Source organism: Raphanus sativus, chromosome 6, assembly GCF_000801105.2.
Source record: "Raphanus sativus cultivar WK10039 chromosome 6, ASM80110v3, whole genome shotgun sequence".
NCBI lineage: Eukaryota > Viridiplantae > Streptophyta > Magnoliopsida > Brassicales > Brassicaceae > Raphanus > Raphanus sativus.
The window spans coordinates 47,181,503-47,200,580 of record NC_079516.1 but is presented as its reverse complement, the minus strand read 5'-3'; the positions used below and the strand labels follow the sequence as shown (position 1 = coordinate 47,200,580).

At 32.6% G+C, this 19,078-nt stretch overlaps 3 protein-coding genes across 4 annotated transcripts; 2 read left to right on the top strand and 1 right to left on the bottom strand.

The window, feature by feature from the left end:
• Nucleotides 1-4,256: 4,256 nt before the first annotated feature.
• On the top strand, nucleotides 4,257-5,370 carry LOC108813856 (actin-depolymerizing factor 6). Its single transcript, XM_018586528.2, has 3 exons — nucleotides 4,257-4,428; nucleotides 4,676-4,941; nucleotides 5,029-5,370. Exons 1-3 carry the CDS (start codon nucleotides 4,405-4,407, stop codon nucleotides 5,177-5,179), a joined length of 441 nt encoding a protein of 146 aa, XP_018442030.2. The 5' UTR covers nucleotides 4,257-4,404; the 3' UTR covers nucleotides 5,180-5,370.
• A 2,275-nt stretch (nucleotides 5,371-7,645) lies between these two features.
• Nucleotides 7,646-9,709, top strand: LOC108809495 (transcription factor bHLH10). Of its 2 annotated transcripts, none has more exons than XM_018581633.2 (4): nucleotides 7,646-7,798; nucleotides 8,029-8,862; nucleotides 8,945-9,394; nucleotides 9,497-9,709. In XM_018581633.2, the coding sequence occupies exons 2-4, from the start codon at nucleotides 8,050-8,052 to the stop codon at nucleotides 9,596-9,598; spliced, it is 1,365 nt and encodes a 454-aa protein (XP_018437135.2). In that variant the 5' UTR covers nucleotides 7,646-7,798; nucleotides 8,029-8,049; the 3' UTR covers nucleotides 9,599-9,709. The 2 variants fall into 2 exon arrangements, with proteins under 2 accessions (XP_018437135.2, XP_056844290.1); XM_056988310.1 differs by having other exon boundaries at nucleotides 7,690-7,835.
• Nucleotides 9,710-13,963: 4,254 nt separating this feature from the next.
• Nucleotides 13,964-14,999, bottom strand: LOC108807054 (ethylene-responsive transcription factor 15). The gene has a single exon (XM_018579291.2). The coding sequence runs from the start codon at nucleotides 14,856-14,858 to the stop codon at nucleotides 14,133-14,135; it is 726 nt and encodes a 241-aa protein (XP_018434793.1). The 5' UTR covers nucleotides 14,859-14,999; the 3' UTR covers nucleotides 13,964-14,132.
• Nucleotides 15,000-19,078: the final 4,079 nt, after the last annotated feature.

The window sequence follows — 19,078 nt, the reverse complement described above, 5'->3', positions numbered from 1 at the left end:
TATTTTCAAAATTTTAAACAAATTAGTACATGAATAATATTAAATTGACTTAGAAATAAATAAAATTTCAAAAAAAATATTATTTTATAATTTTATATGCACTTAAAATATATTCAATACAAAAAACATTCATAATTGTATAAAATAATATATAATAAAAACAAAACAATATTCAATACAATAATAATCCAACACAAATTTTAATGCGTCGAAACCAAATTCACGGCAATGAACGATATAATTTATATAGTACATATAAATTATAATAAGATTTGACTGCACACTGATTCCTCAGTTACAACCTACAATGGCTAAAATATGACACGTATAGCGAAAAATATTTACTATATAAATTATAAAGTTGCTTTTTTTTGTCAACAAATTATAAAGTTGCTATTCCACTAAAGTCTAAATAGACCGAACATATAATGCTAGATTACATTTATACATGGATTTACTTCGCGAGTTATGAAATCTATATCATTCACTATTAGATTTGGATTAGATATATCATATTAAATACGTGCATATATATTTGTACGCATATTCTGTTCACATATGGAAAAGCTACTTTGACGACGAGTCGAGTGAGAGAAAAAACTACGACGCAAAAAGGCTATACGAATAATACTAATGTAAGAGGACCCAGTGTTCAAATTACATATACATAAAAATGTCAAAAAGGCTCCTAGTGCTGAATTACAATCAGATCATGGCTCAGAATTAATTTTTAATTTCAATTTTAGTAGGTTTGGAAGACCACACCGTGTTGTGGAAATATATCACAGATGACCAAGATATAGATAAGATACCAAGTCATATTTAATATAAGAAAAAATAACAAAAAGAGGAGACACCACCAAAATTCCATCAATCTTGTTGGATGGCCTTTAAGTCAATAAAAACTCTAAAAGTGTCATATTCTTTTTATGTGCATATTATAAAAATTTATAAAAGTTAGAAACAAATCAATAATACATTTATGAGGGATAAAAAATAGATATGTAGAGCCAAAACAATTGTTTTGTCCAGGTGAAAGGAAAATGATAGACACTGAAGTAGGTACGTGAAGCGGTTCCTTTTTCCTTATATGAAGTGAGATCTTGCTAGCGAGAAAAAAAAACAACAAACCTTTGAAATAATTTGAGTACGATTTGTTGATGACTCCTTTTTTGTTTTTTCTTTCTTATATCAAATATGACTTGGTATCTACATCTTGGTCATATGAACCTTATATTTCCACTACACGAGTGTAGTGTTTGAAACCTAACTTAGATATCTATTTTTCACATAGAGCAATCAAGTTTGCCTATTGTCATTGGACTGGTTCAAAAGGATTAGTTGGATCTTCATATTCGGGTATCTCTAGATTATCAAAAAAAAAGGAAAAATTGCCTAACATACCATTTTATATCTCAAAAAATATTTATGTTTAAGTTAGTCTCATAGAAATTTGAATCCATATATGAAATTCGTGATTCGTAAATAAATAGTTTACCGATGTTCTTTGAAAAATTGAACCATATCTTTCTTATCGTATGTCTTAAAGTAATAACCATGAGATTACAAAATGCATGAAATTGATGAACTTTGACGTTATTGGTAATTTAATGTCGTGGATCCAACAATTATATGGTCCTGACATGTTTCACCTACTACAACTCTTACTTTAACTATTTGTTTGTCTCTGTCACAAGCAACTTTCTAAGGTGATTCAAATTAGATGTATATATTACAGCATTAGAAAAACTAGAAAAGATCATCGACATCTATTATTACTAGGATCGTGCTCTTTGTTCATAATTTTTTTTTCACAATTTTAATTATACAACGCGGATTATCTTCTCTTATATACAAACACAGAGTCAGAAACACTACTCCAAATGTGGTGTTACATGTTTTTAATACAAGTGTGGGTTTAATACTTGATAAAATTAAATCAACGTACAAATGGATCATTACCTAACGTTCATGGCTCCAATCCCATATATTAAATACTACCTTTGGTCTCTTTGTTCGTAATTTTCCTGACTGCTGCATGTCAGGAAATGAAGCATGTCAACATCAGCCAAGTATCTTATGTAAATGACAAATAAAAATCCATTTAGTCTAAATCTTGTATGATAATTTTGTTTATCTTCAAGGTATTCAGATTCATTAACAGGAAATGAAAGTTGTATACTCTGAGATATATCACTTAGAAAAACCATAAACGAAGACTAAAGAGTCCAGGTCTAAAGAAAAGGAAAAGCCAGTACACATTTTTTGACCACGGAAAATAAAAATTTAAACCACAAAGTGATGTCAACTTTTTCATTTAGAATATATTTTCATAAAAACAAAGATTCCACTTTGATTGAATCATATGATAATTTATGTAGACCTACAATGATCCCCACAGAAAATGAATGTACGAACGAGGACAAGAACCGTACCTTCCATTTTTCTCTCTACAATACTGATCACTTTGGTTTCACCTAACAATATGACTATATATAGTCTTCAAGCACTAGATTTTGGTGGATTCATGATCTGGACAAAGACTTCTTCTTTTTGGAAAGTGTCCTACACTTCAAAGAATTCACCTGAAATTCGGAGTTGCCAAGCGAATTTTCTTCCAGTGCCATCGAGAAATATATCAGTATAGCCTCGACTTGAGACAAAAATGGACATCTTCACCGGTTGCATGCGCTTTTTTTTTTTTTAACTCAAACTTCAACTTTTGCATTAACCAAATGTTTAAACTCTTACAAGATCATTCTCTACATAGGATTTTAACCAAACTGGCAAGACAGTATACAACTTGGGAACACTAATCTCTAGAGAAATGGCTTCCTTTGCAATCATGTCTGCTACTCTATTTGTTTCTCTGCATTGAAAAGATACCTTGCTATGCGCTTATACCAAGGCTACTCTATTTGTTTCTCTTCACCGGTTGCATGCGGCTTATACCATATCAGTCCATGTGTTTGCCTCGGAATAATAAAAATATTATCTATGTCAAATAATAACAAATATTATGTCAACTAAGTTTGAAATATACTAGGCAACTAAGTGTGGTGTGTGTATTGTAAGAAGTGTAATATCCCTTGTTCTAAAACTCGGACGCGGAGGCGATTATACGGGCGAGTAAACGTGATGCGGGTGGGTAACGTTGCGAGTTGAGCCACTTCGGTTGCATAAAACGGTGACCCGAGTAAAGAGCGTTGACTCCAAAACGCGGCCGCATAATCGACGAAATCGGTTGGTCCACAAAATCGTTGATTCTACAGTAGATTGGAATCTTCTCAATTGAATAGAAAGACAGAGCTAAAAGAGCGATTACAGACTGATACAAAGACCTTTTTTTCTTGTCCGGTAATTAGCTTTGTGTGTCATGAACACAAGAAAAAGATTCAGTCAAAAAAATTTACAGTCAAATAGATCGAAGAAGAAGAAAGTGACTCAGATCCTAAAGTTAATAAGTTATAGTGGAAGCATTGTATCACTGCTTTGATAACACGTGACAACTAAATCATATAATTTAGGATATTGCTCCCTACAAAACTTTTACTACCTGTATTTTACCCAACATTTTTTGCAGATGTTTTCCACCAATTTTTTTTGGTTTCTTGTAACTTGTAATTGGATTTTTTTTATATTAGATGTGATATAAAAGAAGTATAGTTATACTTTGTGATCTAATTTAGTATGTATTTAAAATTTTGTAAATCCTAGTACAAATGATGTTTATAATTAAATATGTATTATACATAAATATCTTGTATTACAGATATAAATAGGATATCATACATAAATATTTTGTATTATAGATATAAATATGATATTATACATATAAAAGTACCAAAAATTCCTCCCCGCGTATTCCCCGATTTTTTTCCGATTTTTTAATAAATCGCTAGGCCCGGATGCGCCGCACGCGTAACGCCTAGCGAGTTTCCGGTCAACGGTAATATCTAAGGAATATTCAATAGAAACTAGTTTCTCGGAAAACAGTGAGTCTTCTTCTTTGAATCTTAAATCAAGTGAGCTTGACAACGTCGGTTCCATTACCCATTGGATTCTAATGCTATACAATAATGGGCTTAAAAGGTTAGGCCCAACAGTTGATAAATACGCGGCGATTAGTTACGGGTCAAAGAAGACGACCTTTTGTGTCTCGGATCCGTCCAGAAAAAAAGTGAAATGGGGTCAAGTCATCGCGTTGCTCTAACGCCACCGCCCACTTACTACTAGTAAACAAAAGTGTCCACCCAAGCGCGAGCAAAGCGACGCATCCGCATCCGCACCCGATCTCCTTTTTTATATAAATTAAATTAACCTTTTTAATATATATTCTTCTCTCATACTTCTCTTCTTCTTCTCTCAAACCCGAGTCTTGTCTGAAGAAAGCAGAATCAATCCATGTCTTTCCGAGGACTTAGCAAGGTAAAACAATAACAAAACATCATCATCCCTTTTCTCTCTTCTTGTCGCATGCACTCTTTAGATCTTCTTCGGTTACATTTCTGAGAAAATGACAAAAAGATTCGATTTTTTTTTTAATTTCGATGTTAGAAAAGGGATGATGTTTTGTTCATCATACTTGCTTTCTAATCGATGATTGAAGAACCTTTATATGAATAAAAAATCGAATCTTTAGATTGTATTGTTTATTCTATCTACCGATCCACAGCCAAATGCAACATCCGGAATGGGAGTTGCGGATCAGAGCAAGACCACATACCACGAGCTCCAGAGGAAGAAGACTCACCGCTACGTCGTCTTCAAGATCGATGAGCTCAAAAACCAAGTGGTGGTTGAGAAAACAGGAAACCCGGCAGAGAGCTACGACGACTTCTTGGCTTCTCTCCCCGACAATGATTGCAGATACGCTGTTTACGACTTTGATTTCGTCACCTCTGAGAATTGCCAGAAGAGCAAAATCTTCTTCGTCGCATGGTTAGTTTCAACTTTAATGTGAGGTTTTTTGTTTAATTTAATGAATGTGATAGATGAGATTTTATTGGGACTTTTTGTGTGTGTTAGGTCTCCATCGACTTCTAGAATAAGGGCGAAGATGCTTTACGCGACATCTAAAGAGAGGTTTAGGAGAGAGCTTCAAGGGATTCACTACGAGATTCAAGCTACTGATCCTACTGAGGTTGATCTTGATGTCCTTCGCGAACGAGCCAACTGAGGGATATATTTGTTCTCTGTTTAAGAAAAAAATACTTTTATGGTGTTATGTAATGAAAATAATCATTCGGATTTCTCGTATTTCTCGTGGGTGCATTTGTGTAACCACAGTTTCTTGTTCTATGGACAAGTGTATTATTAAACTCCAGTTGATGTTTCGGATTACTCATCTATAAACAAGCCTCTTTGTAACTTAGTGTTGTTATAACCTGACCGGTGTTTTATCAAACACAAGTATTATCTTTTCATATGTTTTTATCATCTTACAATCCAACCTGTAAGTTTTCGCTCCTAAATCTTGTCCCATTTATTCATGTTCCAATCGATCAAGACTATTATTTTGTGTATTTTAGAGGCTATATATAGGTGGGTAGCGAACTCCAGAGCAATTAGAACAATCAAGACATGTCAAAGCGAGGTCAAACCACTCAAACCATGGACTGTGACCTCCGGAGCTAGATGGACGTGCGTCCGTACTTTTGGTGGGCTGGAAGCAACAGTAAAAATTTGGGGCCTGGTAATGGTATTAGAACATGTCCCTGGAACTAATAGAAACAATTACCTTTCCACTAGATCTAGAGTAGTTATCCATTAAAATTGGCCGAAATTTTGTTATTCTAAATTAAAGACTCGAAGCCCATACTTTCTTGGCTTCTTGCCAGGGCAGAACCCACATGTATTGTACGGTCTTTGATCTCATTTTAAACACATACGATTAAAAGATCATTCTTGCAATATCTAATTCGTTATTTATATCAGTCCAGTTTTCGATCAGTTTTTATTATACCTCAGCCCAGATGCAGTGGAGTCCCGATCAAATATCGCTAAGGCCCAAGAAGAAATTATAGGCTCACGAAGGTCAAAGATCTATTCCAAGTTGGAAGAATTTGTATGCCGAGGTCGGTGGGTCAAATTAGGAGTTTGGTCTCGTCTTCCCATTACCATATCGTTTGGCAAACGTAACTAAAGTTTGTACAGTTACAGATGTATAGTAGCACTGTAGCGCAGCCTACACTAGTGTACGAGAGAGGTAGGTGACCAGAATTTTCCTGTAAGATTACGAGATTGCCCAAACTCTTATAAAATAAATAATTAAATACTATAATTATCTCATTCTTGACTGTGGGACCTACTTCTTCATCTTCTCATTCAATCCTACTCTTTTTTTGTTATAAACATATATTGCATGTCCTAACTGCAACATGACACTTTTACTATTCGGCTTGATTTTTTTTTTTTCTCTCACAAAGGTTAACGATGGAGATTAATTTTTATGAAACAAATAGACTCAAAGCTTACGTACATAAAAAGATTGAATGGTAACTATCTACTGTACTCCTCCAAGTATCTAATGTCATATCAGATGGGCTATGTAATTAATTATGTATATAGTTCAATTTTGTTTACAGTCTATTCTATCTTGAAAGTATATTTGGAACTGACTGACTGACTCCACACGCAACTATTTAGAATATAAAATTTGATATATTAGAGAAGCAAACTATTTATGAAAAGTGTTTGTAATAAAAAATATTTGGTCTTGTATAGTCTTGTATGACTTGAATTTTGTGACTTTCATGTAAATTCAATGAAATTCTAGTCGAAAAAAATTGGTAATCAAGATTGGAGAATTTATAGTGGTCAGTGTTTCAGGTAAAAAATAAAACAAATGTTATATTATGAGTAAGAATCTATTATACACTATAAACAATTACTTAGAATCTACAGTTTAGTAATTTTGAAACCTTTTAGTAATATGGTGAGCGAAACTAGTTAGATGTATTTTAATTTGTACCATTATTGATTGAATCGAATTTGCAATTTCTTTTCACTGGAAACATATCATTTCATTACTAGCTTTGGACCAAAGTTCAAACACCAAAGATTACAAGTCATACATCCCAAAAAATTGCAATTGAAATCTGAATTTCCGATGTTCGAGTTGATAAATAAGGTAAATAGTTAAAAAAAACACTTGGAATCCTCACATATTAATAACAACAATAACACAATAATCAAAGATCTCAAGAGTAAAATGGAAAAGGGCAAAAGAAAAATAGCAAGCGGTTAGTTGCTGAGACTGATGGGCCCATATTCCTCAGAGAGAGCATCGTATCCGAACATAATGACGGGAATACCCCTTAAGTCGTTGAAAAGCCCTGAGAGACTCAGGGGTGGGACCAACAATCTGTTGATCTTTTGTAACCAACCTACAATGTTTGGCCAGAAGGAGAAATCACATGCTCCAACTAAAACAACCCCAAAACAACAATATTTACATATTTATTTATTTTAAATGCCTACTTTGATTATCGGTAAAAAAAAATGCTAATTTGTTACAATTACTAAAAGTTTATACTCGTTTTAAAATTATGCAATTCAGCTCATCCACCAAATCTGGATTAACTCTTTTTTAATTAAGAGAAAAAAACAATAATTTATTTTTAACTTTTAAATTCATTACCAAAAAAATAATCATTTTCACCCCTCCTCCTTCTTTTCTTTGTCTCCATCTTCAAATGTCCGTATATTTGAAACACAGCGAAGGAGAAGACTTGTTCATGAACTTTTCTTTCTTCTCATGAAATTGAGAAAATCTCTAGAAGCATAACCGTTCCAGGTTCCAAAATCTCGAGCTCCTCGCTTTGTTTGTTGTCGTACTAATCCTCTGTTTCCACTCAAACTCAAACCCTAAACCCATTTCCTATTTTTTTTCTAGATTCGATTTAAGACAATCCCAGAACTGGGTTTTGTTTGTAAGACTGTAAAAGAGCAAACTTGTCTTAAATTAGGTTTCAAAAATTTTAAATCTTTCTGAAATTGGATGAATGTGACTGTTGATTTTTGCAGGTGTTAAGACAACCATCTCCAATGGAAGAAGAAAGAGAAAGCATTTACGAGGATATGAGTTGTTTCGATCCCAACATTCCGGCACAAGTTACGGCGGAGAGCAGCTCCGGACCACCACCACCACCGCCGCCGCAAACTATGGTCGCAGGAAGCACGAGCAACAGCAACTGCAGCGTCGATGTGGAAGAGCTCCCTGAGTTCCATCTAAGCCCACAAGACTGTCCTCAACCTTCCTCAACACCTCTGCAGTTCCACATCAACCCTCTCCCTCCTCCTCAATACCAAAACAACGACATCGATCTGATCCACCAGATGGCTCATGATCAACACCAACAACAACAAGTGAACTGGGAGAATGGTTACCAAGATTTCGCCAACATGGTTCCAAACTCTTCAACGACTCCTGATTTGCTTAGTCTCTTACACTTGCCTAGATGCTCCCTCCCTCAATCTATGCTCCCTAACTCCTTCTCCGACATCATGTCTTCTTCCTCCGCTGCTGCCGTCATGTACGATCCCCTATTCCATCTGAACTTCCCTCTCCAGACTCGAGACCACCAGAGAAACGGTTCTTGTTTTCTTGGAGTTGAAGATCAGATTGATCAGATGGATGCTAATGGAGGAGGGATCAACATGATGTATTATGAAGGAGTCAACAACAACAACAATGGTGGGTTTGACAATGGGGTTCTTGAGTTTAGCAGTGGTGGTGGTAACAACCGTAAAGGAAGAGGATCAGGAAAGTCCAGAACTTTCCCTACTGAACGTGAAAGAAGAGTTCACTTCAATGATCGCTTCTCCGACCTCAAGAGCCTCATTCCAAATCCCACTAAGGTTTTTTACTTTCCCTATTTTTTACTTTGATATTGATTCAATGTGTGTGACACTATTGATGAGAGACATTGTGTGTTGATAGAATGATAGAGCATCCATCGTTGGAGAGGCGATAGATTACATCAAAGAGCTGTTGAGGACCATAGAGGATTTGAAGATGCTTGTGGAGAAGAAAAAGTTTGGGAAATTCAGGAGCAAGAAGAGAGCTAGAGTTGGTGGAGAAGAAGAAGAAGAAGAAGATCAAGAAGGAGAAGGAGACACTGTGGTTTACAAGCCGAAGAGCGAAGTAGACCAGTCTTGCTTCAACAACAACAACAAGGCACTGAGATGTTCTTGGCTGAAGAGGAAATCGAAAGTCACTGAGGTGGATGTACGCATAATTGATGACGAAGTGACAATTAAGGTTGTTCAGAAGAAGAAGATTAACTGTTTGTTGTTCACAACCAGAGTTCTTGATCAGCTTCAGCTCGATCTTCACCATGTTGCAGGTGGACAGATTGGTGAGCATTACAGCTTCTTGTTCAACACTAAGGTATTATGAAAATCTCTGTGCTTTGAATCATGTTTTAGCTTCAAAAACTAATTAAAAATAACTAATCTTTTTTGTTTACTGTTTAATTTGAATGTGGGACAGATTTGTGAAGGATCTTGTGTGTATGCAAGTGGAATTGCAGACACAGTGATGGAGGTTGTGGAGAAACAGTACATGGAAGCTGTTCCACCCAACGGCTACTGAGAGAAAAGTGGTGCTTAATTGCTTTTTTTTTAAAATAACTTTGTTTTACTCTCTAATGACTGATGAGTTATTAATCACTTTGGTAATCTTTAAGTTATGGATTTCTTTTTTTTTAACTGTTTATGGTTTCGTCAACTAATGATACTCTTGATAATATTAAAATATGAAAACTGCAAAATTAAAACGCAAATGGCACTCAAATATTTATTCAAAACGGAAGCTTTTAACTTTTAGAACTGTAGATGTCAACAAAACTAAACTTGACATTTAAACACTCGGTCAGTGTGTTGATTAGTTAGCTAATTATCCTTAGGTAACTACGCTTATAAAATCTAACCAACAAACTAACATGAGTTTATTGACTAGTGTAATTATAACCTAACTAAAACCTGAAAATCAAACCTAAAACTAAATACTTTAAACCTAGGAATCTCTCTGACTCATGGATTCATAATAGCTTTCAGTTTCAGAGTAAAGTTGTGTCTTGGGCTTTCGTATAGCTGCAAATTCTAAACATAGGGCCGGATCGCGTAAACCAGAGATTTTAGATTGCGGTTCGACATCATACTCGATCAAACTGGATTCACAAAATTTATTTTCATTTTTAAATTGTGATATAGCATCATCAATGGCTGTCTGATCAATGGGTCACGCTTTCTGTTGGATTTTTGGATATGTTTTTGTTTTTTAACTCTCTTGTCATTTTCTTGTTGTCTAATCCCTCTTTCAGACTATTCCTTATATGTTCTGGTTCACATGTTATTTTCAATGATAAATATAATTTGTATCCAGATTCAAAAAAAAAAAATTATATACTGTCCAAGACAAAATACTCGACTAACCAATTCTTTGATAAACACATCACTTGACAAAATGTTTTTTTCACCAATCCACATTTTGATAAATCATTGAATAATTAAAAAGAAAAACAGAAATGAAATATTATTTTTTGGTTTTCAAATCAGATGAAACCAAACACAGTCCATGTTGATTTTAGACGAATTTTTATAATTCACAAAGTTAACTAATTTAGTGGTTTTACGCTCTCTCATTCTACTAGATTCAGATGTTTTTATTTTGTTTACACTTTACAAACCCTCACTCCACATTTTAGGTTGCTTTATGAGATCTTTAAGTTCATATGAGTTATTACTCGCATCGTGAATGCATGTCTAGGAATAGTTCTTTGGAGCCCCAGATTTGCAGTCTACACTGTGGTAATGATAGTGGTCTGAGAGTTTCCCATGTGTGTTTTGCATAGCACATTAATTGTTAGCTAGTCTCATTTACACGCCTATAAAAGTCTTTCATGGCAGTACGAACTGGCACATATAAGATGTAAGGTGAATCTGAAAGCCACCAGATTCTAACTTTCTTGCTATTCTACATCTCCAACCATTCTAATTGCAAGAAAAAAACAACGATGGAAGTAATAGGAATCCCTAACTATCAAAGCAAAAAAGTTCCAAACAGCTGAATAAGAGGGTTTAAAGGTATCAAGTGGTCCAACCAGAATACTGACACGCCCATCACTGCCAACCCAACATATTAGGAAACTTGTTGCTAGAAGCCAACGGGAGAGCGCAAATTTTGAGGAGGTCCAAGAGGGTTAGGGTGTTTTCTGTCGTCTAACCTCCAGAAGTTCCAATCTCTCATTCTATTAGCAATTGATTTATTCAACCACAGAGAGTTGGGTTTTGCATACAATCCATAGTAGTTAAACGAATTTGAAACACTAAGATCAGTAAGTTTATTTCCTTTATTTTCTTTGCACACTCATACTTCAAAAGTACAAGGCGGCGACAACAGTTTTGTATAAATCATTATCATTAGATTACATACTAAACTTGTTTTCATCTGATGCATACCTTTTGAATAATCAAATTTCATCTCATCCAACGAAATCTTAACTTTTTATCTTTGATTTGAAGGTCCATGGTGAATCCGTAGCTTTGTTGATTAAGAATATGTTTTAACAAATAAATATAACAATGTAAAGTCAAACAACCAATCAATAATGAAATTAACAACAATGATAACGAAAGCATCATCAACGACGTCTTACTTAAGACAATAATATAATAAAACGTCATAATGTAATTTGTAATACATCTATCTTATTAAAATACAATCATTCTAATGGACCTAACATTTTCTGTAAGTTTTAAAATTAAATACACCTTTTTAGGGCTGGCAAATAATCCGAACCCGAAAAACCGAACCGAATCCGATCCGAAAAAGTAGCACCGAACCCGAACCGAAATTGATTAAATATCCGAACGGGTTCAAAATTTCGGTATTTAAAGAACCGAAACCGAACCCGATCCGAACCAAAGTATTTTGGGTACTCGAATGTATCCGAAATAAATTTATATACTTAAATATATACATTATTTTTATATATAATGTATATTAAAATATTAAAAATATATAAGATACCTTTAAGTTTTCCAAAATACTCGAAAAATATATGCAAATAGTCAAAAGTAAATGTTTAAAATAGCTAAAGTATACTGAAAATATCAAAAATAGTTAAATATCTATTGATTATTTATCCAAATATTCAAAGAAAACCAATTTATATGTTAAATTAAGGTATTTTGACATATATGTTATGAAAATTTATATGTAATATATTATCTTTCTTATAGATTTTGAAAATTTAAAGTATATAATGAATTTTGAAAATTTAAAAATATTTTAAATGGGTTATCCGAACCCGAACCAAACCCGCAAAGATCCGAACCGAACCCGAACCGAAATTTAGAAATATCCGAATGGGGCTGAAATCTTTGACCCCGAAAACCCGAAACCCGAATGGACTAAACCGAAACCCGAATGAGTACCCGAACGCCCAACCCTACACCTTTCTACCATATAATTAAAATTACCCTTAATCTTATAACCATTAATATTATTTTCCTTACTATTCATGACCGAAATATCCTTAACAAACGGTTACTAACGACGGGTTAAACAACACATCACAACTGAAATATATAATTATATATGCATATCGGTTTAGTAGAATTCGGACCAAAAAAAGAAGTATTTGTATATATTGTTTGAAATAATCTTAAATACACGTTACAATCATTAGATGTAGATATAGTGGTAATATCATGGTTCTATATAATGTTTATATCTTATACTTTCATATTTTTAACAATATATATATATATATGCACGTTATATTTTCTTACAAAATATACAACCATTCAAATTCGACCTTAGGTTGCGTGTTGAATCAATATATAACATATTCTAACACCTTACAGTTAAATTAATATATAGGAGATCTATTTTACCTGATATTACGGTTCCTGATACCACATTTTCAAATAAAATAGTCAAATTATATTAATCATAATTATTTTGTCACCGTAATTTTTTTTAAAAGGATAACAATAACCGTAATCTTTTTTTTGCTAGCTAATTCTTCGGCATCAAAATTAAACTAAACAATATGAATTTAAATATTTCCTTATATTTTCATGGCACATCATCAAGTATTACCTAAATTGTTTAGATTAACCTTGATGCCGAAGAATTAGCTAGCAAAAAACGATTTCCCATATCACACAAAAATCTAATATTAACTACCTAATCAATAGCAAAGAATATTACACTAAGATATCCAAATATTCTAAATCGAAAAATTATACACCTATATAAAAACACTCAGTCCATTTATTAAAATCATCTACCATTCCTCTCTTCCTCTCTAATCTTAAATCTTTTTATACTCATGAAATATGATGGTGATAAATACCACCACAGCTCTTAGCGATTTGAAATCGTATAAAAACCACTTGGAAAATCCAAGTAAAAGTGATTCACTCAAGGAAGCAAAGATATATTTCTGGTGGGAAGACTTTAGAGATGGTGCTCTCTGATCAATCCATAAGTGAATATCTATCAGTTTTTCTACTTGACCGTAACATCTACATTTATGTATTCTCAAACATATAATTTATTTATTAAATAGTTTATTCTATCCGCGCTTTCAAGCGCGGGTACTGGTCTAGTTTATATTATGATATAATATCTATACACAAAATAATAGGACCGTACCTTTATAGACCTAATCGAATTATCCTACAAATAAAAAAAACTTTATTGTTATCTTATCAACTTCTAATTTTGGTTAGATTTTGCTATTCAAACTAAGAATACCTTTATAGCTTGGATCGATTTGATATATTTTAAGATTCACGGTCTTTGACTGATGACAGGAATGATTAACTTGCTAGATATATACTTTTATTGTCGAATATCTTTTACCATGTAATAAAAACCAAGGATATTAAAGCACAAAATGTATTAAAGCAATAATAAGGTGGACACCCACACTTTCCAGCAATATAACGCAATAATACAGTTTTATATACAGTTCAACATCACCATCGCATCTCTTCCAATAATTTCATTTAGATACAACAAATGAAAAATAAGACAACCAAAGCAATTGCAAAATGAACAAACAAATTTCAAAACTACCACAAATTAAAGCTTAATCATTTTCAAGATTAAACTAGCATGAGCTCATAAGAAGTTGCTCTAAATACTCAGCACCTAAATCTTCAAAAACCACAAGTGTACCACCTTCTTGCTTCACAACACTCTGCTCATTACTTCTTGATGTTGAAGATGAAGACCAAGAAGTTGAGGATGAAGATGAATGAGAAGAAGAATTAGAAGAACAAGATGAAGAGTTAGTAGATCTCTTTTTCCCTCTAGGCCGGTTTCGAAGAGAGTGTTTTCTCTTCAAGGCCATAATCGGAGATCCACCATCTTGAAGATTCACATTCTCCATTTTCTTGAGAGACTCTCTGACCACTTCCACGGGGAAATTGAGTACTGCGAGAGATCCTTTTGTTGCGAAAGCGGCTTGGTCATAAGCAAGAGCGGCTTCCTCAGCTTCATCAAACGTCCCGAGCCAAACCCTAACTCCGTTCCTAGTCGAATCTCTTATCTCAGCAGCAAATTTTCCCCATGGCCTCTTCCTCACTCCTCTGTATGACTTCTCTTCATCGATAACACCACCAATCTTTTCTTCCTCCTCGGAGTTGGAAACGTCGCCGTTTTGAGCTTCTTCTTTAATCGTCGGCTCCGGTGACTCAAATGAGAAGAAGCCATCAGAGTAATTATAATTAGGGCAAAAGAAGGATTGATGATCAGATGATTGATCTAAAAGGGAACTCTCGTTCCATAAAAACGATTCTTGTGATGAGCTCCAAGAACTCGGAGAAGAAGACATGGTAGATTGAGAATACTGTTTTTTTTTTCCTTTTAACAGCTTTTTCTCTTTCTTTTTGGTTCTCTCTTTTTGTTGTGGCAATTACTTATTGCAAAACCTAATCCTATATATAAAGGGCATGGAATGAATTAGATATGCGCGAGTGGGAATATTTTATTGTTATATTGTAATAGGTCCTATAGACAAATATGACTGCCTTATATATATACAACCAAATGGGGACCAACCACAAAACCGATATTTACTTTTTCAATATATCCAAGGAAAAAAACAAGATTTCACCAAAATCTATCACTATACGAAAAAAAAGAATTGGGTTATTTTATTTCCACGTGTCAGAAGATGGCAAATGGGGAGTGACGTTAGGCGGCGAGAAAACGACAATATAGATGAGATCAGATATCGTGATGTGGCAGAGACTGGCACATAATAAGCTTTGATAGACCTGCTTCTTGTTCTTCGAGGCTATGTGAAGCCTAGCGTGAAGTAACCAAAAGTTTGAGGGATTTTTTTTTTCGCGACTCAGACTTCAACTTAGCATTAATCCAAAATGTTTAATTGTTTAGCCACGTACAGTATCATCCTCAACATAAGATTTAACCCAAAAGTCTGAGGGAGTTAAGACTGGAAAAAGAAAGCGTTTCTCTTCTTACATGGATATTTTATTTTAGTAGATACGGTGAATTATTATACAATAAGTATAGCATTTTAAGATAACAAATTTAACTTTGATCCAAAAAATAATAATATAATATATTTGCATGTTAAAAGTCTTTTATAAACTATAAATATTGATGACAAAAGGAAAAAAAATCTTAATAAGAAAACTATAACTCGCTTTAACAAAACAAAAATAACTCGCACTAATAAATACACAGTAAAAGTTTTGTTACGTTGTTCTCAAAAGTAACTAAACTAAATGATGCATATGCAATATTCTTTTTGTTTCATAATAATGTCATTTTTTTTTTCAAATAAGTGTCATTCTACAATTTTAATGTAATTTTGTATATTAAATCTAAATTTTACCATTTTTAATAATCAATTATTATTTTTATTTAATTAATCATACATTAGTCCATTATAAAAAAAAGTTAAACTCTGTGAAAAGTGTAAAAGTGATATTTATTTTAAAACTGAAGGAGTATGTTTAACACACTATTTCACCAGATTGTTTAATACACTCACTTCTAAATATGTTCCGCCAAACTTATTAGTTGTATCCTTTCCAAAAGAACTTATTAGTTGTAGGCTAAACGTCCAACAAACTTAATATTAATTAAGGTATATTCAACAATGAGGTATATAAAGCTTATTTCTGATATACATATATATATAAAATGTTCAGATATACTTCTATATATACATGTTATAATAACTATTATTTTAACGGACACATTTAAAAAAAAAATATATATGTATATGTATATTTTTGAAACTTAAAGCATAGTTATATTATCATAACAAGATAGAATTAAAATGTTCTCCTCAAACAAAATCGAATCAGATTTACGTTTTTTTTTGAATTTTTGGCCAACCCAATTTTACGTTTCTTGTATCGCCAATTTTATTTTTAATATGAGGGCTTTATAGTTAATGACTTGAAAGAGAAAAATATATTTATCGAACTGTGGCCCCTTGAGCGTGGGTTCTTCTTGATATGCCGACAGCCAGTACTCTTATAGTATACTATACTCCATTTAAACTGGCACAAGGACAAAACAGATTTCTATCAGAGACGACCCTAAGCAGAAAAAGAAAATCATTGGTAGAAGGAAACAAAAATTATTGGTCCATAATTATTGTGGGATAGGCTTTTCTTTGTGAAATAAAGATCGATTGCAACGTCTTAGTTTTAGCTTAACGAAGTTGACTTTCTTTGTTCGTAAAAGATCGATCAGAACCGAAACTTGATGAGGTTTCCTTTACAGGACCATTATAACAGGACCATTAGTCCACATTCTAGAACTCACGTATATAATTAACGTTTAGAAAGCCTGAAACTGTAGCTAAATTGATACGGCTATAAATTGCATAGTAGCGATCGTTGAAGAACTGACAAGATCCTACGGATTTGGTATAAATAAAACACAATCGGCACAATAAGAACTAATCAAATATATAGTGAAATTTACTCATTTAGCTGAAGACTTTCTTTTTGTCAACATGTCGAAGATGTGTATAAAAGGTAAAATGTTCTAATTTTCTATCTTTCAAATTAAATTCTAACAAAAATAACATAAGAAAAATGAAATTAATACTTGTTTAAACACACAGAAAACAATAGCTATTTCTTTGTCAAAAAAAAAATAGCTATGAAAGTTAGCATTTTCATACTTTTCTAGTAAAGAAAAACCCAGTTGGTTAAAATATAATTATATGAACGTAATGATATTTTTCAATAGTCTTATTGATTTCTGGTTAGCATCTGATACCACTTGATGCTTTTTGTTGTTGTCGTCTCTTGAGGTTTCGATATGCGTCCTATGACAGGTCTCTTTATTGTTTGTTGGCCACATAAAATCCTTGCAAAAAAAAAATTTGATAAAAATAAATAAAATAAAATAAAATTTGATTGAATCAAGCCAACAAGTTTTTGCGAAAATTAGTTACTTTAATATCTCGGGACTTAGTGGATCATACGTGTTTGTTACTTTGTTACATGCCGTTTCCATTAATGTCCATTCTATATAAGAACACAAAAAAAACTCAACAAATAAGCAGGAAATGTATAATTCGGAAAATTAGAATGGACGTCCTTAACATTTCTACTTGAGATTCATTTTTCACAACTTTTCTGAAAACATTATATAATTTTATTTATTACTATTAGAGAAATAAAACACGTCATTTTGTTTTAATTCAACACTAAATAGTAAAATGAATCTGTGTAGCCTTTATCCCAAATTAAGAAAAATTAGATTTTGATCCGTAGGTATAACTTTAGTTTTAGTTTTTTTTTGAGAAATTTAATATTTTTGTAAGTATATTTGTATTTAATATTAATTTAACTAATATAATTTTTGGTAATTGAATTAAATATGTCAAGTTGCATAACTATACAATTATACCATATATATATTTTAAAAATGATAAAGTTTGTAACATATTATATTTTTTATTAATTACCTAACATAATTAATTAAAATATTTGTATCAAAAGAGTCCGATTAAGAATCAACCTGAAAATCAAAATCTCATATTGTTTAGACATATTGTATATACTCGAATTATTCTTAAAGTGTTATGTCTAAAACTAATATCAAATCCAATACGCAACTAAAATACCGTAGATACACTATCATTTACTTCCGTTAAACCAATATCATACACTTCATTTCATGTTCCTGCTCAGACGAATCTGCCAATAATTGACTTCTTCCTGCATTTACTCTTCATTTAAACCTAAGCAGCAACCTTCCCTTCGGACTGAAAACCGTCACATTATAGACTTTTCATTAACTCTTTCACCCACTCGTAGCTGCGAAAAATAATTCCCAAAAAATGTGCCACATCAACGATTGTTTGTTTTTAATATTCTGCTAATTTGTGTTCAAGTTTATGTATTCTAGCTAGTTCATTTTTGATTTTTTTTCTCCATCACAGGAGTGGGAAGTACCGAAGTAGAAAACAATAGGGTTATTTGTGAATAACCAAAAAATTTTAGTTTTGTAGAAAGAGATAGTAAGATATATAAAGAAAAAAAAAAGAGTGTGAAATTGGTTAATTAGTTAATTTTGGGTTTTTAGCAGCAAAATCCCAATTTTGAAAGCGGACAAGAGCTGCGTGCGAGACAAAAATAATAATGATTTGTTTTGTCCATTAAAAGTGATTGATGTTTGACCTCAACGTCCAAGTGCATACCCCTTTTGAGCATATGCATATAAAATTAAATACACCCACAGCCCATATTTGTAGTCATGCAGTGACATATTTGAATGCAGTCTTAATTTAATTTTGGATCCTGTTCAAAAATATTATTAATATATTTAACAATATAGTGAAATAATTTTAACTATCTATACGTATATTTTAATGTTTTTTCTTGGCATGTATGTTTAATGTTTTTAAAGACCATTATATGCTCTAAATTTAGATATATCTAAAATTTTAAAGTTTTAGACTATAATTTATATACAAATAATTATTTTTATTTTGTATTCGGATCATGTTCGAGTGTTCTATTTGCATATGCTATTTGACGGCTTTCTTTGTTTGAA

What these genes read in the sequence shown, in the direction of transcription:
- LOC108813856 (XM_018586528.2), top strand. Translation starts at nt 4,405, where the DNA reads ATGTCTTTCCGAGGACTTAGCAAG. An exon ending in CTTTCCGAGGACTTAGCAAG is followed by an intron (nt 4,429 to 4,675) that starts GTAAAACAATAA and finishes ACCGATCCACAG; the next exon opens with CCAAATGCAACATCCGGAAT. An exon ending in AAAATCTTCTTCGTCGCATG is followed by an intron (nt 4,942 to 5,028) that starts GTTAGTTTCAAC and finishes TGTGTGTGTTAG; the next exon opens with GTCTCCATCGACTTCTAGAA.
- LOC108809495 (XM_018581633.2), top strand. Translation starts at nt 8,050, where the DNA reads ATGGAAGAAGAAAGAGAAAGCATTTACGAGGATATGAGTTGTTTCGAT. An exon ending in TCATTCCAAATCCCACTAAG is followed by an intron (nt 8,863 to 8,944) that starts GTTTTTTACTTT and finishes GTGTGTTGATAG; the next exon opens with AATGATAGAGCATCCATCGT. An exon ending in GCTTCTTGTTCAACACTAAG is followed by an intron (nt 9,395 to 9,496) that starts GTATTATGAAAA and finishes AATGTGGGACAG; the next exon opens with ATTTGTGAAGGATCTTGTGT.
- LOC108807054 (XM_018579291.2), bottom strand. Translation starts at nt 14,858, where the DNA reads ATGTCTTCTTCTCCGAGTTCTTGGAGCTCATCACAAGAATCGTTTTTA.